The sequence below is a fragment of the Mixophyes fleayi genome, chromosome 1 (assembly GCF_038048845.1).
Source record: "Mixophyes fleayi isolate aMixFle1 chromosome 1, aMixFle1.hap1, whole genome shotgun sequence".
NCBI classification, from domain to species: Eukaryota; Metazoa; Chordata; class Amphibia; order Anura; family Limnodynastidae; genus Mixophyes; species Mixophyes fleayi.
The window spans coordinates 41,858,260-41,881,047 of NC_134402.1; the positions used below are offsets into that span (position 1 = coordinate 41,858,260).

General features: G+C 42.2%; 1 protein-coding gene across 1 annotated transcript in view; it reads right to left on the minus strand.

The window, feature by feature from the left end:
* Positions 1–847: 847 nt before the first annotated feature.
* CLNK (cytokine dependent hematopoietic cell linker) overlaps positions 848–22,788 on the minus strand; it is a 158,716-nt gene continuing 136,775 nt past the window's right edge. The window contains exons 18-20 of the mRNA XM_075188878.1: positions 18,937–19,014; positions 15,382–15,537; positions 848–1,325 (exon numbers count right to left, since the gene is read on the minus strand). Coding sequence (XP_075044979.1) covers positions 1,173–1,325; positions 15,382–15,537; positions 18,937–19,014 — 387 coding nt within the window. The 3' untranslated portion in view covers positions 848–1,172. The remainder of the gene's footprint in view (positions 1,326–15,381; positions 15,538–18,936; positions 19,015–22,788) is intronic.

Here is a 22,788-nt window from a genome sequence, read left to right on the forward strand (position 1 = left end):
ATAGGGATGCTAGTAGTGAAGAAGATGAAACCACTCTTAAAATAGTGCAGCCAAAGTATTCCTTGGCCCCTTTGTATGTGTTTTCTGGCCATATGTGTAGCCAATGAATGACTATACAGATTCACTAATAATTGTAAACCAGATGCTGCTGTAATGGAATATTTCTGCAGCAGTGACCACAGTATAAATGATCTGAGGATCACTATGTTAATAGGGAACTTCAGAACACAAAGAGGAAGGATTGGGAATATATATCCATGCAAATATACATTACCCTGTACTGTGGCCTAGAGAGGAGAGACAGCTGTTTTATGTGTCATTGTCATTTTAATCAGTCTAGTGTCATCTTTATTAGACTTGGGAGATCTGCTGTCCTCTAACCTTCTGATCAAAGACTGATTAACAGTTCAAAAGACTCTGCCATCCTCCTGTGGTCCTCACTTCACACCTATGCATATAATGAGCCAGGCGTTTGTATCTCCAGCTCACATGAATAAATAGCTGGCCTTTCAGAGTCTATATTCTATCATGCCTGACCACGAGAGCTAACTAATCTCAGTAGCTTGCCATTTAATTCAGACAGCCAATTAAGGTGTTCATGTTCATGCTCCTTCTGCATTCTACCCAGAATGCAATGTGAGAAAATATTCTCAAATCTCATTTTTATGCCTATTAATGTATAGTGAGTGAGTGACACTTGCAGTTCTGGTGTCTTCACTGAGTTCGTGTTATTCATGATATGCTTCAAAAATATATAGATACATTTATAGAATTCAGTTCTTTCAAAATCACACTTAGAAAAACAGGCTTTACAATGAAAATATTTTAATTATCTAAAATGTCTTTCCACTTAAACTATATATACATGTTCAGAAAAGCAGAGCAGAAGTTATTTATCAAGTAACAACATATTTGCCATAAGGTTGGATTTTATGAATAGAAGTGGAAGCTGACTGCCTAAACCATGAACCTTAAAATTAATTATTATACATACATTAAATGCAACAGTGGTCAATTTATAATCATACATTATAGTGGAGTGCTTGTTTGGTATCACCAAGCTTTAAATTAAATTATCAATTAGAAATGGGAGTGCCATCATTTTACTCAGGCACTAGAGCAATACAAGGCACATGTTGGCTTCAAGTTAATGGTAGAAATATAAACGCCCTTCAGAGAGACAATGAAGACCTGTGATTCGTCAGAATAGGTGGACGAGTTAGAAAACATTGCTGCCCTTGAAAATGCCTTCTGCTTTTTCCATCAACAAGTAACAGGGGAAAATTCCTATGGAATTCAATCATTTCCTTCACAGAGTTGAATTTCTGAAAATTGAAAAAAGAGAATAATAATTTTTGTTACGCAAATAGTGCTGGTTACAATTTCAATAAGAATATATTACTACTTTTTTTCCATCTGGTGGGTAATTACTAAATTGTAGGATGGCATAACAATCCATGTTCTCAATCACAAATATCTTTATAGGTATTTAAAGGAAGGTAATCTTCATTATAACACATTTTGGGACATGTCAATTTCAATGTTATTGAATTTTGCAGACAATTCCTTTTAAAAAAAATAAATAATTTTTTTTTGAATTTTTTATGATTCTCTGTTCTTAGATTCTGGTTAGCCTGCTTGTTATAGTTGCTGGGCTGTCCACAAAGGACTCTGCCCTAATCAAAAATTCTATTGGTGTTACGAGCCGCGGCGGTACTCACAGCCGCCGCGGCTCGCTTCTGGCTCTCCCTGGCGTCCCGGCCGTCACCTTGACGACCGGGACCTCATTTCCTCTTCCTGCCCGGCCGTCACCAAGGCAACGGCCGGACACCTCTACAATAGCGCTGCGTCTCAGCGGTAGGCGGGCGCATGCGCATGACAGGCATCCTGTAGGCTAATTTAATTAGTGAACTGATATTACAGGCATTAGCCTGCATCTGTGTATTTCAGGGACAAGCCCTGATTGGCCCTGCTCTGTATGAGTAATTAGCCTGCAGCAGTGTATCCAACTACTGATTGGTCTGTATTGGTAATTAATGCAATGAGGTCTGGTGCCTCATTGCCGGTTATAGCTTCTGCTACCCAGTCTGCTGACCTGCTTGTTCCTGTCTATTGAACTTCTACTGATCTCCCGTGTATGACCCTTGGCTTGGATTTGGACTTCGCTTGTGTATCCCGTGACCCTGACCTCTGGCCTGTTTACCCTTTCTCCTGTTTTGCCTGTGACCCTTGACACCGGCTTGTTTACTGGAACTGCAACCTGCTGCTGGCCCTTGACCTCTGCGTGGACCTCACTCCGCTGGCCTGGGTTCTCCCCAGCCGGTACACACTTCACGACCCTCTGTCAGTCTGCAGCCCAGTCTGTCCCCACCATTGGGGGCTCCAGTGAACACCTGATTGACAGAGTAGACTCCGGGTTGTGTTGTGCCGGCTGGAGGGGTTCCTAACATTATAACCGCCCATAAACAGACGTTCCGAAGACGAAGTTGAGATGGATGGAAGCGGAACTTCCCCGTCTCCGGCGCAAGCCCTAGCAGGCCATGTGGAGTCCCTGTACCAAATGATCCAGGGATTGTCTGAGCGTATGTCCGTCCAAGAAGAAGCCGCGAAAACCTCACAACCCACTCCGAGTTCCACCTGTGAACCTAAGGTGAATTTGCTGGATCGGTTCTCTGGAAATAGATCCCTGTTTCGGAATTTCAGGGAGAGCTGCAAGCTCTATTTCCGGTTGAGACCCCGCTCCTCTGGTTCAGAGCAACAAAGAGTCTGGATTATCATTTCCCTCCTACAAGGTGACCCCCAGTCCTGGGCCTTTTCTTTGCTACAGACAGTCCTGCCATGCAGTCTGTAGATGCTTTCTTTGAGGCATTAGGTCTACTATATGATGACCCGGATCGAATGGCCTCCGCAGAAGCTCATCTACGGGCCTTGAAACAAGGCCGGCGGTCGGCAGAGGAATATTGCGCTGAATTCCGTAGATGGTCCACTGATAGTGGATGGAATGACCCCGCCTTACATAGTCAGTTCTGTCTCGGCCTGTCGGAACAGATTAAAGACTCTTTGGTGCAATATCCATCGCCTACTTCTCTGGAGGATCTGATGCACCCCTCCATCAAAATCGACAGGAGATTTAAAGAGCGGAAAACCGAAAAGGAGACATCTTCACCTCCATCCGCCTTCATTCCTGTTTCCACGGATGGTGAGGAACCTATGCAATTAGGAGCGTATCGTCTCTCCACTGAGGAAAGAGACAGGAGACGATCACAAGGCCTATGTCTCTACTGTGGCACAAAAGGCCACTTCTCCCGTTCCTGCCCAAATAAGCCGGGAAAAGAGCGTGCCTAGGGAACGAGGGGAAAGTTCACCTAGGTCTACAGATTGTCTACCCGAAAAATGCTGTATTGATCCCTGCACAGCTCACGTTCAGTGCTCGTACTGTGGACCTGTCGGCCTTCATTGCTAGTGGAGCTGCAGGCAACTTCCTTGACATCGGGTTCGCCCGCGCTGCTGGAATTCCGATTGGTAAAACTCAAGTCTTCTATTACTGTCTGTGGCTTAGATGGCAGTCCATTACCAGGCGGCAAGATTACCTGGGAGACCCCGCCACTACAATTGAACATTGGAGTTCTCCACTCGGAATCCATAGTCTTCCTCCTTAACGAATGTCTGTCAGTTCCTTTGATTCTGGGCAACCCCTGGCTATCCCGCCATAACCCTGTCATGGATTGGGTAAAAGGAGAAATTGTCCAGTGGAGCTCTTATTGTACACAGTCTTGCTTGACCCTACCCCTGCATGTGATTCAGCCTATTCCGGAGTAACTTCCTTCACAGTATTATGACTTCTGGGATGTTTTCTCCAAAAAGGCTGCTGACACTCTACCACCGCACCGGGATTTCGACTGTGCCATTGAGCTCATTCCGGGTTCTAAATTACCCATGGGATGCTTGTACTCTCTCTCTGGTCCAGAGACCAAATCCATGCAGGATTACATTGACGGAAACTTGGAGAAAGGCTTCATCAGGCGATCCAAGTCTCCAGTAGGAGCAGGGTGCTTCTTTGTATCCAAGAAGGACGGTGGACTCAGACCCTGTATCGACTACCGAGGGCTGAATCTCATTACGGTCAAGAACACCTATCCCCTTCCTCTCATCTCCGTACTTTTTGACCAACTAAGAGGCGCAACTATCTTCACGAAAATTGATCTTCGTGGTGCCTATAACCTCATACGTATTAGAGCAGGTGATGAGTGGAAGACGGCATTCAACACGCTCTCGGGCCACTATGAATATCTGGTCATGCCGTTTGGTTTTAGTAATGCCCCTGCAGTATTCCAGGATTTGATTAATGAGGTGTTACGTGAGTTTCTGGGACACTTCGTTGTTTACTTGGACGACCTCCTCATATATTCAGAATCGTTGTCAGTACACCAGGGTCATGTCAGACAAGTCCTACAGAAATTGCGAGAACACCATCTCTACGCTAAACTCGAGAAATGCGAGTTCGAGGTCCAGAAGGTATCCTTCCTAGGTTATATAATCTCCTCAGAAGGTTTTTCCATGGACCCAACCAAGGTCCAAGCAATCCTGGACTGTGTACAGCCGAATAACCTCAAGGCGGTCCAGAGATTCCTGGGTTTTGCCAATTATTACAGGAGATTTATTGGCGGCTTTGCTGATATCGTGGCCCCTATCGTCACCTTGACCCGCAAGGAAAGCGATCCAGCTAATTGGTCTCAACAAACAATAATGGCTTTTGAAACCCTGAAGAAAGCCTCCGTGTCTGCTCAGGTCCTTAGACACCCGGATCCTAAGGTACCGTTTATTCTTGAAGTTGATGCCTCTGACGTTGGTGCCGGGGCCATCTTGTCACAAAAAGATCCCCATACTCTCCGCCTACATCCATGTGCCTATTTTTCCCGTCAGTTCTCTTCAGCGGAAACCAACTATGATGTTGGAAATCGAGAACTGTTAGCAATTAAATGGGCCTTTGAGGAATGGCGACATAGGTTGGAAGGCGCTGCACATCAGATCTCCGTTATAACGGATCATAAAAATCTACAGTATATACAGTCGGCCAAACGACTGAACCCTCGACAGGCTCGTTGGTCACTGTTCTTCACCCGTTTTAACTTTATAATCACCTATCGTCCAGGTTCTAAAAACGTCCGGGCAGACGCTCTGTCCAGAAGTTTCCTGGCACACCATGCCCCAGTTACTAGTCCAGAGCCTATTGTTCCTGTGCCTATGATCCATGCTGGGTTAATCCAAGACTTGAGCTGTACCTTACAAAGGTTCCAGAGGTTGGCTCCTGATAATACTCCGGTAGGATGCTTGTTTGTCCCAGTTCATCTAAGAAAAGCAGTCCTGGCTGAAGCACACAATAGTAAGTCTGCTGGACATCCTGGAGTCTTCAAAACATTGGAAATCCTTTCCTGTACTGTATGGTGGCTGTCTTTGTCTGCTGACGTCAAGAGTCACGTCCTGTCTTGTAAAGTTTGTGCCAGGAACAAAGTTCCCAGGACTCGCCCAGTAGGTCAGTTAGTTCCGTTGGCCGCTCCTGCAAAACCTTGGACACACTTGTCCATGGACTTTATAGTTGATCTGCCATCCTCTGCGGGACACAATACCATTTGGGTCGTGGTAGACCGGTTCAGCAAAATGTCGCATTTCATTTCATTAACCAGGCTTCCTACTGCTCGAGATTTGGCCGTCTTGTTCATTCAACACATCTTCCGTCTCCATGGACTCCCTACTGACATCGTCTCCGATCGGGGTTCTCAGTTCATAGCACAGTTCTGGAAATCCTTCTGTACCCTCCTTGGAATCAAGATTAGTTTGTCTTCCGCATACCACCCTCAGTCAAATGGGCAAACTGAAAGGATTAACCAGTGTTTGGAGAAGTTTTTACAATGCTACACATCGGAGTTCCATGACAACTGGTCCTCCTTTTTGCCCTGGGCGGAATTTGCCTGTAACAACTCCTGTCACTCATCTACCAAAACCTCTCCGTTTTTTTGCAATTATGGTTTTCACCCCAGATCTAACTCCTTGTATTCACTTCAGCCAGTCGGTATCCAGGAGATCCGCTCCACTGCCAGGGATCTCAGAGTTATCTGGAGGAAAGTACACTTATCATTGAGAAAAGCCTCACCTGTTGCAAAAATTTTTTCGGACCGACACCGTACCACCTGCTCCCTTAAGTTTGGCCAGAAAGTGTGGCTGTCTACAAAAAATATCAGCCTCAAACAGCCTTGCAAGAAGTTGGGCCCTAAGTTCATCGGGCCGTTTCCCATCATCAAGCAGGTGAACCCCGTCGCATTTAGGTTAAAAATTCCGGGCTCATTAAGAATCCCCAACACATTTCACTGTTCTCTTTTGAAGCCGGTATTATATCCGAGTCAAATCCAGTCTTCAAGTTTGCCTGGGAGAAATTCAAACAGACAACCAAGATACGTTGTTCAGAAGATCCTGGATTCCAAAAAAGTGCAAGGTCAGGTGCACTTCCTAGTGCAGTGGAGGAATCGTGGGTTAGAAGAGCGGTCTTTGATTCCACGGAGACAACTCCATGCTCCTAAGCAGCTGAAGGAGTTCTTCAGGAAATTTCCAAGAAAACCTGGGTGTCGGGGTTCCTCAACCCCTCCTCAAGGGGGGGGGGGTACTGTTACGAGCTGCGGCGGTACTCACAGCCGCCGCGGCTCGCTTCTGGCTCTCCCTGGCGTCCCGGCCGTCAGCTTCACGACCGGGACGTCATTTCCTCTTCCTGCCCGGCCGTCACCAAGGCAACGGCCGGACGCCTCTACAATAGCGCTGCGTCCCCGCGGTAGGCGGGCGCATGACAGGCAGCCTGTGGGCTGATTTTAATTAGTGGGCTGATATTACAGGCATTTGCCTGCATCTGTGTATTTCAGAGACAAGCCCTGATTGGCCCTGCTCTGTATGAGTAATTAGCCTGCAGCAGTGTATCCAACTACTGATTGGTCTGTATTGGTATTTAATGCAATGAGGTCTGCTGCCTCATTGCCGGTTATAGCTTCTGCTACCCAGTCTGCTGACCTGCTTGTTCCTGTCTATTGAACGTCTACTGATCTCCCGTGTATGACCCTTGGCTTGGATTTGGACTTCGCTTGTGTATCCCGTGACCCTGACCTCTGGCCTGTTTACCCTTTCTCCTGTTTTGCCTGTGACCCTTGACCCCAGCTTGTTTACTGGAACTGCAACCTGCTGCCGGCCCTTGACCTCTGCGTGGACCTCACTCCGCTGGCCTGGGTTCTCCCCAGCCTGTACGCACTTCACGACCCTCTGTCAGTTTGCAGCCCAGTCTGTCCCCACCATCAGGGGCTCCAGTGAACACCTGATTGACAGAGTAGACTCCGGGTTGTGTTGTGCCGGCTGGAGGGGTTCCTAACAATTGGTAGATATATTTAATGAAAGCTGGGATGTTTTATTATTCAATTATACCTAGTTTTATATTTCTCGCCATTGCCTTGGGGGTGGGGCTATGATGGTGTGAATCTCATCATCAAGGCTCCTCCCACTTTCCAAGTGAAGGTTCTAGGAGGGTGACCTGCTCTGCCAAGATTCTGGAAGAACTTGGCAATATTCAGACATTCTGGGGATTAAGCAAGTAAATTTATACCAGATGCAATTCTCATTGCTGTTCTGTATGCTTGCGATATTTAAAGGTAGCTATGTATACTTTATACATTATAGAATGGTATTGTAACGTTCAGATGTTATGTTAGGAGCGAGCTGTCCTACGAGTACAGAGGAAGGTCCTATTAACTGTCAAAATGTATCTCTAGTGTGTTAATGACTAAAGAAACCACAAACACTACACAACTTTTAATCACTTCAAGGACATGTTATCTAGCTACTATTGTAACATTTCTCCCCCCCTACAACTGTAGTTCCAAACTGAGAACAAATATATGAAACTTACTGATCCTATATCCATTTAGTATTCCATCCTGTGGTAAGCAAAGATTCTTCAAAAAGTTTAATGCTGGCTTTACATTTAAGTGCCATTAATACCTTTTTAAATAATTTGTGGGAATTGTAAATATTTTACATTTAATCTACAGCTATACTCTTAGTGACATCCATTAATAATGCTATAATATGGTTTACTAAAAATGATTTATTAAAAAATTAAACCTGGATTAATTTGATATATTATGACTTACAGCAAGCAATGTTTCCTTTTATTTAAGTTTGTATCAAACACATTCGGCCCTGATTCATTAAGGCTTGCAAAACAAACACAAATTGCGTTGTCTTTTTTTCTTTTTTTTTTTTAACTTATGTAAATTGAACCACACCCCATAAAATTTATTAGGATGTTATGACTGTGTACTGTACATAAAATGTATTTTTACAGTTGCTTCTGATTGCAGATTGTTCTCGCATGCATAGGAAACAGTCATTATTAGTAATGGGCACTTACACCAGACCTGTAACTGGTGCAAGTGATAAGATAGAAAAACACGCACCTGAGAGATGCCCAAAGCTTGAATTGAACATTGCTATGTGCGCTTTTATTATTATTATTAATATTTATTTATAAGGCGCCACAAGGCATCCGCAGCGCCGTACAGAGACAAACAAAATCACGATCACAATGGGAGACAGCACAGTACAGTAAACACAGCAACTCAGTACGCTCAATGCACAGCTAGAGAGGGCGGGGAAGGGGGAGGGAGGATCCGCAAACGACGGGGCCCAAGAAGGAGGGCGCGGAAGACAGGGAGACCCCCAGGGGGGAGGAGGGAGCGAGAGTGGACGTGGGGTGGAGGACCCTCGAGGAGGAGGGCTAAGTAGCTGGAGAGCAGAGTTAGAAGTGGTGGAAACAGGAGGAGAGATGGCCCTGCTCAGAGGAGCGTACAATCTAAGGGAAGGGGTGGACAGACAGAGAGACGCAGGGGAGAGAGGGAGAGTAGTGGGACAGAGGCAGAAGATAAGGTAGGAAGTTAAGTGGGAGACAGAAAGGCTTTAAGAAAAAGGTGGGTTTTTAGGGCCCATTTGAAGCTGGACAGATTAGGGAAAGTTCTGATGGAGGGAGGGAGCTTGTTCCAGTGGAGGGGGGCAGCACGGGCGAAGTCTTGGATACGCGCGTGGGAGGAGGTTATAAGGGGGGAAGAGAGGCGATGGTCAGAGGCAGAACGGAGAGGGCGGGATGGAGCATAAATAGAGAGGAGGGTGGAGATGTAGGGCGCAGTGGAGTTGGCGAGGGCCTTGTAGGTGAGTGTGAGGAGCTTAAAGAGGCTTCTGAAGGGGAATGGGAGCCAGTGAAGGGCTAGGTAGAGGAGGGAGACAAAAGAGGAGCGGCGAGAGAGGAAAATAAGCCTAGCTGCAGCGTTAAGGATGGATCGAAGGGGATCGAGATGAGAGTGGGGGAGGCCAGTGAGGAGGAGGTTGCAGTAGTCCAGGCGGGAGATGATCAGAGAGTGGATAAGGCATTTGGTGGCATCTTGGGAGAGGAAGGGCCGGATGCGAGCGATGTTGCGCAGCTGGAAGCGGCAGGATTTAGCAAGAGAGAGGATGTGGGGGCCAAAGGAGAGAGAGGAGTCGAGGATGACACCAAGACAGCGAAGTTGGGGGACAGGGGAGATAGAGGTGTTGTCGACAGTGATGGAGAGGTCAGAAGGGGATGGAGTATGAGAGGGAGGAAAAACTATGAGCTCAGTTTTGGCAAGGTTAAGTTTGAGGAATCGAGAGGACATCCAGGAGGAGATGGCAGAGAGGCAGGCGGACACCCTGGAGAGGAGGGAGGGAGAGAGATCAGGAGAGGAGAGGTATAGTTGAGTGTCGTCAGCGTAAAGGTGGTAGCTGAAGCCGAAGGAGCTGATGAGTTCACCCAGGGAGGAGGTGTATAGAGAGAAGAGTAAGGATCCTAGAACAGAGCCCTGAGGGACCCCGACTGGAAGGGTGGATGGGGGGGAGAGAGACCCAGAGGTGGTGACAGAGAAGGAACGCTTGGACTTGGCACGCCCCTACTGTACATTGACTACTTGCATAAGCCTAGTACCCTCCATGTTTTGCCCATGAATCAGTAGGCTCTAATAAGGGTCCTTTGTGCTCGAAGGTGAATTGGATGTTGCTGTGTTCACTGGCTTATGGTCCAGTTCTGGGCATGTGCAGAGCGATTTTATGCAAAATACAGCACATATCTGCATTTACGCTCCTTAATGAATCAGGCCCAGAATGTTACGAGCCATTCCTAATTGAGATGACTCTTGTGGTGTTGTCCATCTACTGCATTACCCACTGCATCCCAGTGAAAAAAAGCATTTCTTATTATTATTACATTTATCTGCATTTTTTTTGACCAATTTACATGTATGTTAATCAGCCTTTTAACAACTGGCCTTCTCACCCACCCAACCTATGCATCTGTCACTACAGCCCTAATCACAGCGTGCGTGAATTACATGTCTGGGAGTCAGGATGAATAGGGGAACGGCATGTATGTGATTTGGTCAAAACTAGTAATAAAACTGTAAAGTTATTTTTTTAACAAAATATAACCCACTTGATTCTGCCACCAGAGACGAGGTACTAACCCCACCTAATGGCAAATGTGCCCTTAAGTATGTCCTTAATATTTTACAGAAAACTATGTTACATAGAAATTTAACCTGGAAGCAGTAAGTTTTAGGGTTATGGGAAATGGGTGTAAATCTAATAAATATTATTTGCATGTGATACAAAACAGGAGTTCTTATTGAATTTGAGATTGGAAATTGGAGAGATTGTCATTGGGTATTCTCTTATGGTTTTGTAAGTTTCTTTTCAGAACAGAAAGTCATGTTTGTCTATAATTGAATAGAAATGTTACATTAAGCTGTCTGTACTTAGCAGGCGATAAGGGGGAATGTCATTTAAAATTTCTGAAATTCCATTCCATTAATCAATTTGTAGTTATCTTTTTTTCTTTAGGCGAGCCTAGTATTCAGTAACTTATGAATTAGAGATTAGTGTGAGAAGTTTACTGATTATATACACCAACATAGCCACATAAAAAACAACATGTGAACCAATGAAACGGGAGAGGAAAGAAAGTGAGTTCACATTCAAGTTTGCAAAGTTATCTGAACTACAGACTGTAGTGCTTTGGAAGGTGTGACAATACTCTCTGTGCATTGTTATACTCTGTAACAGGCATTAATATAAATAGTGTAGGTAGTAGGAAAAGCAAATACTTTATACTAAAATATTATTATTAATTTTTATTTATAGGGCGCCACAAAGTATCCGTAGCGCCGTACAGGGACAAACAATGGCACAGTACAAGGTGAAACAGCACAGTACAAGTAACAGTAAGCACTATAACTCTGGGGGCTCAGGCACAGCATGAAAGAGAGGGAGGGAGGGGAAAAGTGAGTATAGGCAGGTAACGATGGCCCAAGAGGGTGGGCACAGATGACAGGTTGAGAGTCACTGAGGGGAGTGGAGAGAAGCGAGAGGAGACAGAGGGCAGAGGGGCCGAGAGGAGGTGAGCAGAGTAGCTGGAGAGCGCAGTTAAAAGTGATGGAAACAGGAGGTAGGAGAGCCCTGCTCAAAGGAGCAAACAATCTAAAGGGAGGGGAAGACAGACAGACACATGGATGAGACGGAGAGACGGGAGAAACGGAGACGGAGTCGAGGAAGGGGGAGAAGGGAAGAAGGGATGAGAAAGAGAGGTATATAAAATAAAATACACCACACAATAATTAGAGATACTCCGGCTCGGTTTTCTGAAAACCGAACCCACCCGAACTTAGGGGATCCGAGTAGGCTCGCTAGCTGGCTCGGCACTTTTGCGCAAACTCATATCTGAATCGAGGCAAAGTGTTAATGTTGCGTGGTCGAGATCGCGCAGATTTTGGATTCAGTGCCATTGCTCACACAAAAACAGGAGGGGTAGCAGTGTTCTTGTCACTTCACGGAAATTGACTGGAAATGATTGGAAATTAATGTTATTGAGGTTGATAATAATTTAGGAATAAAAAAAGAGCCAAACTATAAGATTTTAGAAGAAAATAGGGATCCAAAGCCCGTGAGGCCAGTTTTGCCAAAACCAAAACACGGGGGTCAGTGAACATCTCTAACAATAATAGAAGGTCGCACTAAAAAAATGCACGGTCTCTGTCATCACCTTGTCACAGAAAAGGCGATTCTGGGAATATAATGTTATAAGACACATGAACAAGACTAGCATTAATGTACTTTTAGCAATTTTTTTTTTTTTTTATATAACTATTTTGATTGGTCATTCGAAAAATACAGAAAACACAACCATTGAGGCTTGTTGGGCGCAGTCCCCGCACTCACCATTGGTGCCAGGGGTCTCATTGCCGTGCGCATGTGTGTCCGCTCGCGTCTCCATTTTCAAGCAACGGAATGCTTCTCTGCACTTCCTGTCGGCGGTCAGCTGTTCGAGCTGTCTGTTCCACTATTTAAACCTGCCCCCAACACTAGGTAGGCGCCAGAGTATCTAGGTCTTCCTATGCTGCATCGTTCCAGGCTGTTTCCCTACTCTCTGACTGACCTCCTGTTTACCGATCCGGCTTCCTCTGGTTCTGCTTCTGAATCTCCCTTTGGCTGTTTGCTCCTGCTGAATCTGACCTTTAGGCTTGCTGACTCCGATTTGCCTTTCCCTTTGATACCAACGGTTTGACCTCTGCCTGCACAACCACGTCTGTTCACCATCCACTCCACTGATGGATAACTTGGAGGGCCGCGACGTGCTTGTCCCTTGCAGCACACTTCAAACTCCCATGCAGGGGTCCCTGGCGAAGACTGGGCGTGTTTAAACTTTGCGCAACCTAGCTTAGCAGCGCAATTATCAGCAAGTGGCCTTCAGGCCCTGCATCTCGTGACAAGGCTGTGATGTGCACAGCAGAGAACCACAGCCTGGTCAGGCTTAGGAAAAATGGTGGAATCTATTTTTAGCAATCTTACACTAGTGGCCAGACACACACACATTAATTTTGGTTGTACAATAGAATTCTTGTTTTAGGGCATAGATATTTGTTATGAATGAGCAAAAGAAAAATCCCATGTAATCAAATCTAGATGACTAAAATGAATCACAAATTATTGGAACAATGTCTGTGAATGGCCCTTGGCGTGTGTTCGTATGCCTGTGATTTTATAAGATTAAAAGCTCCATTTGGGCAGGTTCTGATGGACATGCTTAAAGTATAGTCTATTACGAAGTATTATTTGTATAAATATTCATAACAGTAATAATAAAAATCTTAACTATAATTTTAACAAGACCGAGTAAGCTCAAACTATTCTATTTTACACATACTCTGCAATAGAAAGTATTTTGATTTTTTTATTTCCAGAACAGATCAGATATTAACATAATGTGATTGTTCTCTGTGCCCTTAAATTGTTTATAGAGATTGTTTATCCAGCAATGCGTTTGTCCGTTGAGAAGAAAGAAAGAATAATCTATGAGTAACCAATATTATGAAATTGCCTGTGCAGAAGCCTGACACTAAATTGGCTTCCACAGACCTTTTACACTCCTTATCTTATCCTGCACACCAAGGATTTCACTTTTCGTTTGGCACATTCTGGTTTAAAGGTTACAACTCATGATGTCCCCTTCAGTTTTTCCATTGCATAAGAGCAAAATAATGTTTTCTATAATGTTAGCTGCTACTCGAGAGGCAATCACGTGTTTGTTGTCTTCCGATTTAAAATAAATAAGATAAAAACAAATGCAACGTGAATGTGAGAACTTTTAATGGTTATCTAGAATTAAAGAAAATACAATGAGAGCTGACTATTTACTTTTTCTGTTAGCCATTAATAGGTTTAGCATTTATCACAGGTTTTATGTTTTTGTGCTTTTTTAATTTGTGGACAAAAGTGCATGTTTTTTGCCCCTTACCCCTCCCATTATTTACAGGATATCTGTCTGGTTTAGGACAGATGAATTTTAAAATATTAACGATTCCTGATATCAGTTTACAGAGAAAATTTGCATTAATGTGTATGTAGTCTCCTCCCTGTTATCATTATTAATTATTGTAGCTATCACTGTTGTATATGTTTTATTTATAATAGTGACAGTTCCGTGTACCTGAGTATTAATGTGAAATGTATTAAAACATATATATATTTTTTTAAATGTATTTAAAATGATCTAAGAAGACCCCTCACCTGGCAGTGTGTGAACGGGGTACAATGGTCCACTGAGTACATTGTTAAAAGTAATAGCAAGGTCTAGACTGATTCACCTGCAAGATAACTGAATCAATCTGGACTGGTTAAAGGGACAAGAACATGAATTACCTCCTGTGACCTCTCTGTGTTATACTGTATATAAAGGGCAAAAATACTCCATGTAAGTGTATAACATCTTCACTATCACAATTAATAAAGATCCTGCTCTTTTCCAGTGAGACGACTTTACATGTTGTGTTCTTGTGACCTACAGATAAAAGCCAACGCTCTAATCCATCCCCCGACTGTCCTATGTTGAACCCGGTATCCTGAGCCAATGCCTTGCCCGTTACCCAGCAGTCCTGATCCAAAGTAAGCAAACAGGAGGATCAGCAAAGAAGTGCTGTAAAAGCTGCACACCAACTAGAAGCAAGCGGTTCCAGAGGATGGTGAAGCAGTCTGGTGGTGCTGGTGTACGGTTGATACCACCAATAAGCGTCAGGTGGCCAAGTATCACCATTAGAGATAATCAGTAATGGCAGGTTACAGCCAGTAAAGGAAACTCCAAAACGATCTGTAAGTCCCTGACAAAGTAAGCCCATCCCATGTCCACAGTATGCAATAGATGTATCTGTAAATATCACATACTGTATGTTCTTGGGGTATATTTTTAAGACATTCTATTGATAACTTTGTTTTGATTTTTCAAGGTTTAGGTGTAACAGGTTATGTATGTGTTTATTATGTGACCTCACTGAATACTGTACAATTCTGTGGGATTCCTCCAATTTGAGCAGACCACTGAACACTTGGAACTGTTCAGTCTGGTCACCCTCATTATGGCAGGATCTTAATGTTTGTGCTTAGCTTAAGTTGTACATGTGACCAGCATTATAAAAAGTAGAAAAACGTGCTAAAGTCAAATAGTTAACAAACTGGGAAACAAAGTAAAACTAAGTTTGAGCAATGGCTTAAATATGTCAAATGTAAAATATACCCTATTTCACTTTGACCTCTGTAGAACATAAAAAAAAGCATTGAGAAGGCTTTTTAAAAAGATATTGCAAATACATAGAGAAATTAAATGATATCATAATTTTTGCAAATGAATACGAAAATTGGGATTGGGACTCTATTCTGGGATCCCAGTGCCTTGCAACAATGGCTACAGTGCTAGCAGTATACTTCTGTAATATACTGGAAATTTGTTGTTTGACTTACATGGTTTCCTCGGAGACCTGTCCCAAGAGCATACTGTTGACTGTCTTCTAGGTAACGTATTTTGATGTGGTACACTTTATTTTCATAGTACACGGATAAAACATAAGGTTCATTAAACGAACAGTGACTGTTGTCCCTCACAAGGAATACTCCATCCTGTAATTACATATCAATGAAAACTTTTTTTTAAACTTTTTTTTTTTTTTGTCACAAACTAGTTTACGAGAACAATTCAGTGGATCATCATTTATTTTGAGGAATGTGTTAACTATACATATTATAAATGTCTGTCAACTCAATAAGGTTCATTTACTAACTAGAAAATATGAAGCAAATTTAATTAGGTGCAATTGTGCCTATTTGCCTGCCTATCTACACATAGGTACACATCCATTTTTTTGGTTTGGGAACTGGTCTCAAGCAAACACAATGTATCAGCGCTTGTGGGGTTGCGGCCTTGGATGGAAATGCTCATGGATGTAAAAAAGTAAAACCATCACTTTTACGACCTGCCAACTAGAACTTTATTTTTGCTTAACTCTACATGTTCAAATTTCAAATACAAATGTAACCAAATGGTAGAATGTAAGGCATACAAAACAATCATGGTGAAAAGACAATAGAAGATAAATAAAAACTGAAGACATACAGAAACAAAAGAAACTTGTAAAATGGTAAAACGTCAAAAACATTTGGCTTAAGTTTTTTAGAATAAAGGATGGAAATAGGAGGGAAAGGGAGAGGGAAATAGAAAGGTGGTGTAGAATAGTACCTTGAAAAGGTGTATAAGGAGTTTTTCCAGTGGGGGTGCTTCCAACCTAGTGGATAGTCGTAGTGGTACCTTGCTCATCTGCTACTAGAGAAGCAAAATGCTAAAGGGTGGGGAAAAAATGATGTAGCTGAAAGCATTTGAAAAATTTAGAGAAGAGGTTGGTGAATTTTGTTTCCAGATCCACCAAGGGTAGAAACGTCCCCTACTGTAAGAAGTCACCAGGAAACCTTGCTCCCACCTGAATACAAGTTGAATCTTGAGAGATTATAGCAGAGAGACCTGCTGGGAAACCAGAGTTATCCCAAAGAGGTAAGATACAGGAGTGATCTAGACTGTTTAGATAAGCCCCAGATACAAGAGAGGGATGTCCGCATTAGATAGTAAAATTCAATCTCCATCCAAGATCGCGAGGATGGAGGGGCGAAAGAGGCCACAATTTGGCTCAAATGGGCAGCCCAATAATAAATCCTTAGTTCTGGCAAGCCTCTCCATTTAAATTTAGTAAGTTTCTTTAGGAGGTCCAGCTTGGTGCTGGGAGACTTAATATTCCAGATGAACTTTGCTAAGTGATTCTGAAATAAGCAAGCTCAGATAAGGGAACCATGCTAGAACTTTTAAATCACTCCCTTGATTAAATAAAAGTTTTAATATATTAATTGTAAAATACTGCTTGTTCGAGCCTCACTTATATTTTAAATAGGTCATGAGAATGATGTAAGATCAGCTCATCCTTTTCTTACAAATTAGAAAGAGTTATAAATTTGTGGAGGTAGTGGGAAGGTGGTCTTGAGGAGTGTCATCATACCGAGAACAAGATTCTTTTAAAGATCTACTGGAATAGATAAGCTGCTGGACCTAGTGAATTCAACAGTGATTGTTGTTGCCATCTCTGTTCCTTGATTGGTAATTTCTGCTGCCTTCTTTGCGGTAGCAGCTGCCACCATAGCTTCTGTGAACTTGGGGAACAATTGTCCTGGCTTTGTGTCGAACAGTGAGTATGATGCCTATTAAAAATACTGGGTATACAGCTACTCCAGAACCAGAATATGAGGAGGTTCAGTTAAGATAAATGATGGTGACCAGTCACAGTATCATCATCATCATCGTTTATCTATAAGGCCCCACAGATTCTTCTTATAGTATAACAAATGTGAGTACAATAAGTATTATGACAGATGCAGATAATAGCAGTGACATAAATACAATTATGCATAATATCATCGCCTTGGACGGACTCGATCTAGCATTAAAAGCATAAGATAGCGCAGGATTCAGCTAAAGCCATGACGACAAGGTCGTACGAAGGACAGATATGATTCATGAGGAGTAGAGGACCCTGCCATTGAGAGCCTACAATCTAACCACACACATTTTCCCCACCATCAGCTACAATTGTTATCTTGCTACTTTATATATCAATTATTCCAGCACCACGTAAAATGTAAACTCATTTGAGCAGGGCAGTCTTTAAATTCTGTTTCATGTCATTGTATATAATATATTTGTACCATAATCTCCTCAATGCACAGCATTGCATAATATGTTGGTGCTTTAGAAATAAAGGATAATGATTACAACAACCTTTCAGTGTAGAGCACGCGTGGTTAGTGAAAAAAAGCATCTCATTAGAAGTAAAGGCCAAGGTTAAATCTCAGCGCTGGAGATATGTAGGAAACAGGACATTTCTGGAGAGAAAGAGGGTTGGCGGCCACTCTATATACCAGCAATGTTACTCCCAATACCCAAACTCTACTCCTTGAAGCTCATTTAAACATCTGGTCCTGAGAAACACAGCCTTGTATTGCAGGTTGGTACAGACTGAGGTGATTTCCTACTTTTAGCAGCCATTCTACAATGGCTCCCTAACTCTTCCCATAAGAAAAGCTTAACTTTGCATCTGTGCAGCCACCATCATCTTCATCCATATCCTCGTCATTGTGGGAATATACATTGAATTCGGCTGTGAAATGGGTAGATCCGGCACCAATATTTTAGCCAATGCTTTGCTGCAGTGTAATCTTCAGAAACCAGTAGGGTAGACATTTCAGCTTGATATTTAACTATACAGGGAGCTGATGACACTGGTGGAAATACCAGGGGTCTGGCTTCACAAGGCTCCAAAACTATTCCTTGGTGTCAACAAGGACATGGTTGGGACATTGGTAACATTACCATGATGATATCATCAGGACAACCAAGCAAGAGGAAATCAGAGAGATGCAGGGAAGATCTGAACGAAATCTTCCCTATAAATAACACTAATAGAACCATGCTAACTGGATCTAATACTAGTTGGCTTGTCATTTACTATTAAATAAAGTGAATACACCAAATTTATCTTTGCTGGTGGGGAAGACCTTTATGAAGTCTCCTGTTCAAGGTTTCCCTGTGCTTTTCACACATTAAAGGTATAAAATACAAAGCTTGTCTAGTGACGGTCACAGGGTTATAGTGACATGCTATTAACATGCATGGTGAAGAATGCTGATTCTAAGCTCTTTTGCATTGGTTTGGTTGTTCACTATTCTCTTGTGCAATGACTCTCAGAATGTGTTAAAAGTGCAAATGGGTTCATTTCTTACATCTGGTCAGAGGTGGTATTAAGACAAGGTTGCAAAAGTAACTTGCACACCCATCAATCAGCACACATTGCAATTCAGTTGCAGATGTGCTCATTAAGTTAATAGCTTAATGCACAGATCTGACACAACACTTCTGAAAATTATGTGTTTGCTGCCTGAGGAAATGAGAATAAGTTTATATAAATTAAAGTTAGATCTTACCTTGTTTTCTTCATACAGTAGACTTTCTGCATTATAGCGATTATATTTTTTAAGGTACCAATTAGTTGTTCTTAGCACCTAGAAATAAAAAAAGTTACAAAAAATGATATTAAAGGTGGCCACACCCACGCATACATACATATGTGTATATATATATATATATATATATATATATATATATATTTATGTGTGTGTGTGTGTATATATATATATATATATATATATATATATATATATATATATATATATATTTTGGGCAGCACAGTGGCTTAGTGGTTAGCACTTCTGCCTTACAGCACTGGGGTCATGGGTTCAATTCCCGACCATGGCCCTATCTGTGAGGAGATTGTATGTTCTCCCCGTGTTTGTTCTTGTTTCCTCCGGGTGCTCCGGTTTCCTCCCACACTCCAAAAACATACTGGTAGGTTGATTGGCTGCTAACAAATTGACCCTAGTCTGTGTGTCTGTCTGTGTGTGTGTTTGTGTGTGTCTGTGTTAGGGAGTTAGACTGTAAGCTCCAATGGGGCAGGGACTGATGTGAGTGAGTTCTCTGTACAGCGCTGTGGAGTTAGTGGCGCTATATAAATAAATGGTGATGATGATGATAAATATTCCTGTAATTTTCTTCAGATACGAACCCAGCATGAGGTGGCAGACAAGGAATCTGTATACAAATAAATACTGGAACAAGACGCTTTAGTGAGCCACCATTTCAGTTTATTCAGTAACTTCCCTGACACTGATGAAAGTTTCTGGGTAAACTGTATCGTTGGATCAGTAAAGGGTCATGTTTAGTATTTGGCTGTCTACAGATTCCCTGAGTGCCGTCTCATGCTGGGTTCGTATCTGCAGAAAATTACAGAAAGGCAGCAGGGTCAGTAATAATACTTTATTTTTGCGGGTGCCTGGTATTTGGATTATATCGCTATATATAGGAAGGAAAAAACAGAAATCACTGAGAGAATGCAAAACAAGTTAAGGATAATTTATTTTAGAATTGCTAGAAGCATTCCGAGACCTGTTTGGTCTCTTTTTCAAGCTTTGAGAAGTACTTTTTTGACTCGATGTTTTACTTATATAGGGTCACTGCCCATTTCTTTCTATTACATACATAATGCTACATTACCTGATCCAGATAGTTTGGAAATTACCATGTACTTAGCTATTAAAATTGTCTCAAAACTGGCCAAACACCCAGGTTCCAGTAAGACTGTGCAGGTACTTTCTAGACTAGTTCAATGGTCTATTTATAGAAGAGTGTTTGGGAAACATATATTGTATCCTGATACTGAAAATAACTCAGACCTCAGGGGGCTGGTTACCCTGTGAGGCTGTGTCCAAACTGTATAAAAAGAGAGAACTTGTACACTGAAATGTATCATCATTCTTGTTCCATCTGACCTGATCACTGGTACCTTAAATCAATGTAACTGCAAATAAACATCACTTGCTTCAAAGGCCTGCTTGAAAACATCTTCCATGCTGAAAATTCTGTGACCTACAGATTAGACTCAAAATCTAATCCGTTTCCGGCTGTCTGAGGTTTGGACCCAGCTTCCCACCACCACCGCTCTGTCCGCTACCCAGCAACTCTGGCCAGTGTGATCCACCAGAGTAACCCCAATCCATAGTAAGCGGTCAGGGGTACCAGCCAAGGTGTACCAGCGAGGGGGTACCCTAGCAGTGACAGTTACACAGAAAGAACCCGGTACTGGATGCTGGTAAGGAGTCCAGTGGTGGCAGCATTTGACAGTCCCTCCTACTGTGGTTAGAGGCCACATTTGGGAAAACGATAGGGAACGGTAGCAAAGTAAGCCCAGCCGGTTGCCAGCAACAACAGACCGGGAGGCATAGACTGTCCATCCCGTCACAGATTTCTGACAGCATGGTGGCTAAATGGTTAGCACTTCTCCTTTACAGCACTGGGGTCATGAGTCAATTCCCGACCATGGCCTTATCTGTGTGGAGTTTGTATGTTCTCCCGTGTTTGCGTGGACTTCCTCTGGGTGCTCCGGTTTCCTCCCACACTCCAAAAACATACTAGTAGGTTAATTGGCTGCTAACAAATTGACCCTAGTCTGTGAGTGTTAGGGAATGATATAGCCTTGTTTTTTTTATCTGAAAGATCTGGATATTTAGTGCTCAGGGTAATTGGCCAAATGTCATGGTGCACCATTTGTGTAATCTAATGAAAACCATATACACATGGTAAACCACATATACATGAAAGATACACAAACCGTTCCTGTATTATTTTGCCATGCAAACTACATGCTCTTTGAGCTATCTTACTTGTCGGAACAGGAAAAATAAATGATTAAAGAAAACATTACACTGATCAGCCAATCACAGGTAAGAAAACGCTCATTGTGTGTCGGATGCATCTCAGGAGTAGTCCGATTGGGCCATAGGGCTTTTTTAATTTACCATATGGATATTCCATCTTCACATTGAATTATGTTAGATCAAGAAAGGGTGAAGAATTTAGGTAGGTAATTAAGAAAACATAATTTATTTAGAATTTACGATGGACATAATAATTTATTAATTAAGGCCACAGTATTCATTTATTATTTGATATCAGGAGCATTAATATTTATTTAAAATACTATAGGGACACTAAGATTTATTTGGCAACTGCTGAGAGCACTATTCTTTATTTAATATAATACTGGGGGTACTTTTTTTCATTTAATATAATGCTAGAGCACTATTCTTTATTTAATTCACTACTGAGGATTATTCTTTATTTAATATATTACTGGGTGCACTATTATTTATTTATAAACTACTGGAGACACTATTCTTCAATTAATATAATACTGGACACTATTCTTTATTTAATATAATACTGAGGACTATTCTTTATTTCATCATCATCATCATCACCATTTATTTATATAGCGCCACTGATTCCGCAGCGCTGTACAGAGAACTCATTCACATCAGTCCCTGCCCCATTGGAGCTTACAGTCTAAATTCCCTAACATACACAGAGACACACAGAGAGAGACTAGGGTCAATTTTGATAGCAGCCAATTAACTTACTAGTATGTTTTTGGAGTGTGGGACGAAACCGGAGCACCCGGAGGAAACCCATGCAAACACGGGGAGAACATGCAAACTCCACACAGATAAGGCCATGGTCGGGAATTGAACGCATGACCCCAGCGCTGTGAGGCAGAAGTGCTAACCACTTAGCCACCGTGCTAAGTAATATACTACTGGGGGCAGTATTATTTAGTTAATATATTACAGTGGGCACTAATATATATTTATATATGATGGGTGCACTAGTCTATATATAATGTTCAATGGGGGCACTAGTCTTTATTTACTATGCTATGGGCAGTACTAGTTATTTTATTTAGAAGGGGGCACTATTAATTAATTATTTAGGACAATGACAATAATTGTTATCCATGCAATAATATGGGTTGCAAAGGCCACACATAAAATGCTCTGCTTTTCCATTTATAAACAGCATTACATAATATATACTGAAGAAATGTGGAAAGGTATAAAAGAAAATGTAATTTCCTGTTAAATAACTGCCTTGGAGTAAAAGATTTATCTGGGTGTAATTTTTCTGATCTCATCTATGTAATGTCAGTAAATGAGCTGTAGATTTTCAACTAATTAGTTAAGTAAACAATGCAAGCTCATACATCAAACAAAAAAATATTATCTGAAGCAAACAATACAGCAATACTTTTGTCAATATTGCATAATGTAAACATGGTAGTTTAAACACATAAACCAATGAAAAAAAAATTAAATAATAATTTTCTACTTTTTATTAACTTTTTACTTTTTCTTTTGTGCTTTAGTGTTTAGATGCTCGGATTGGCT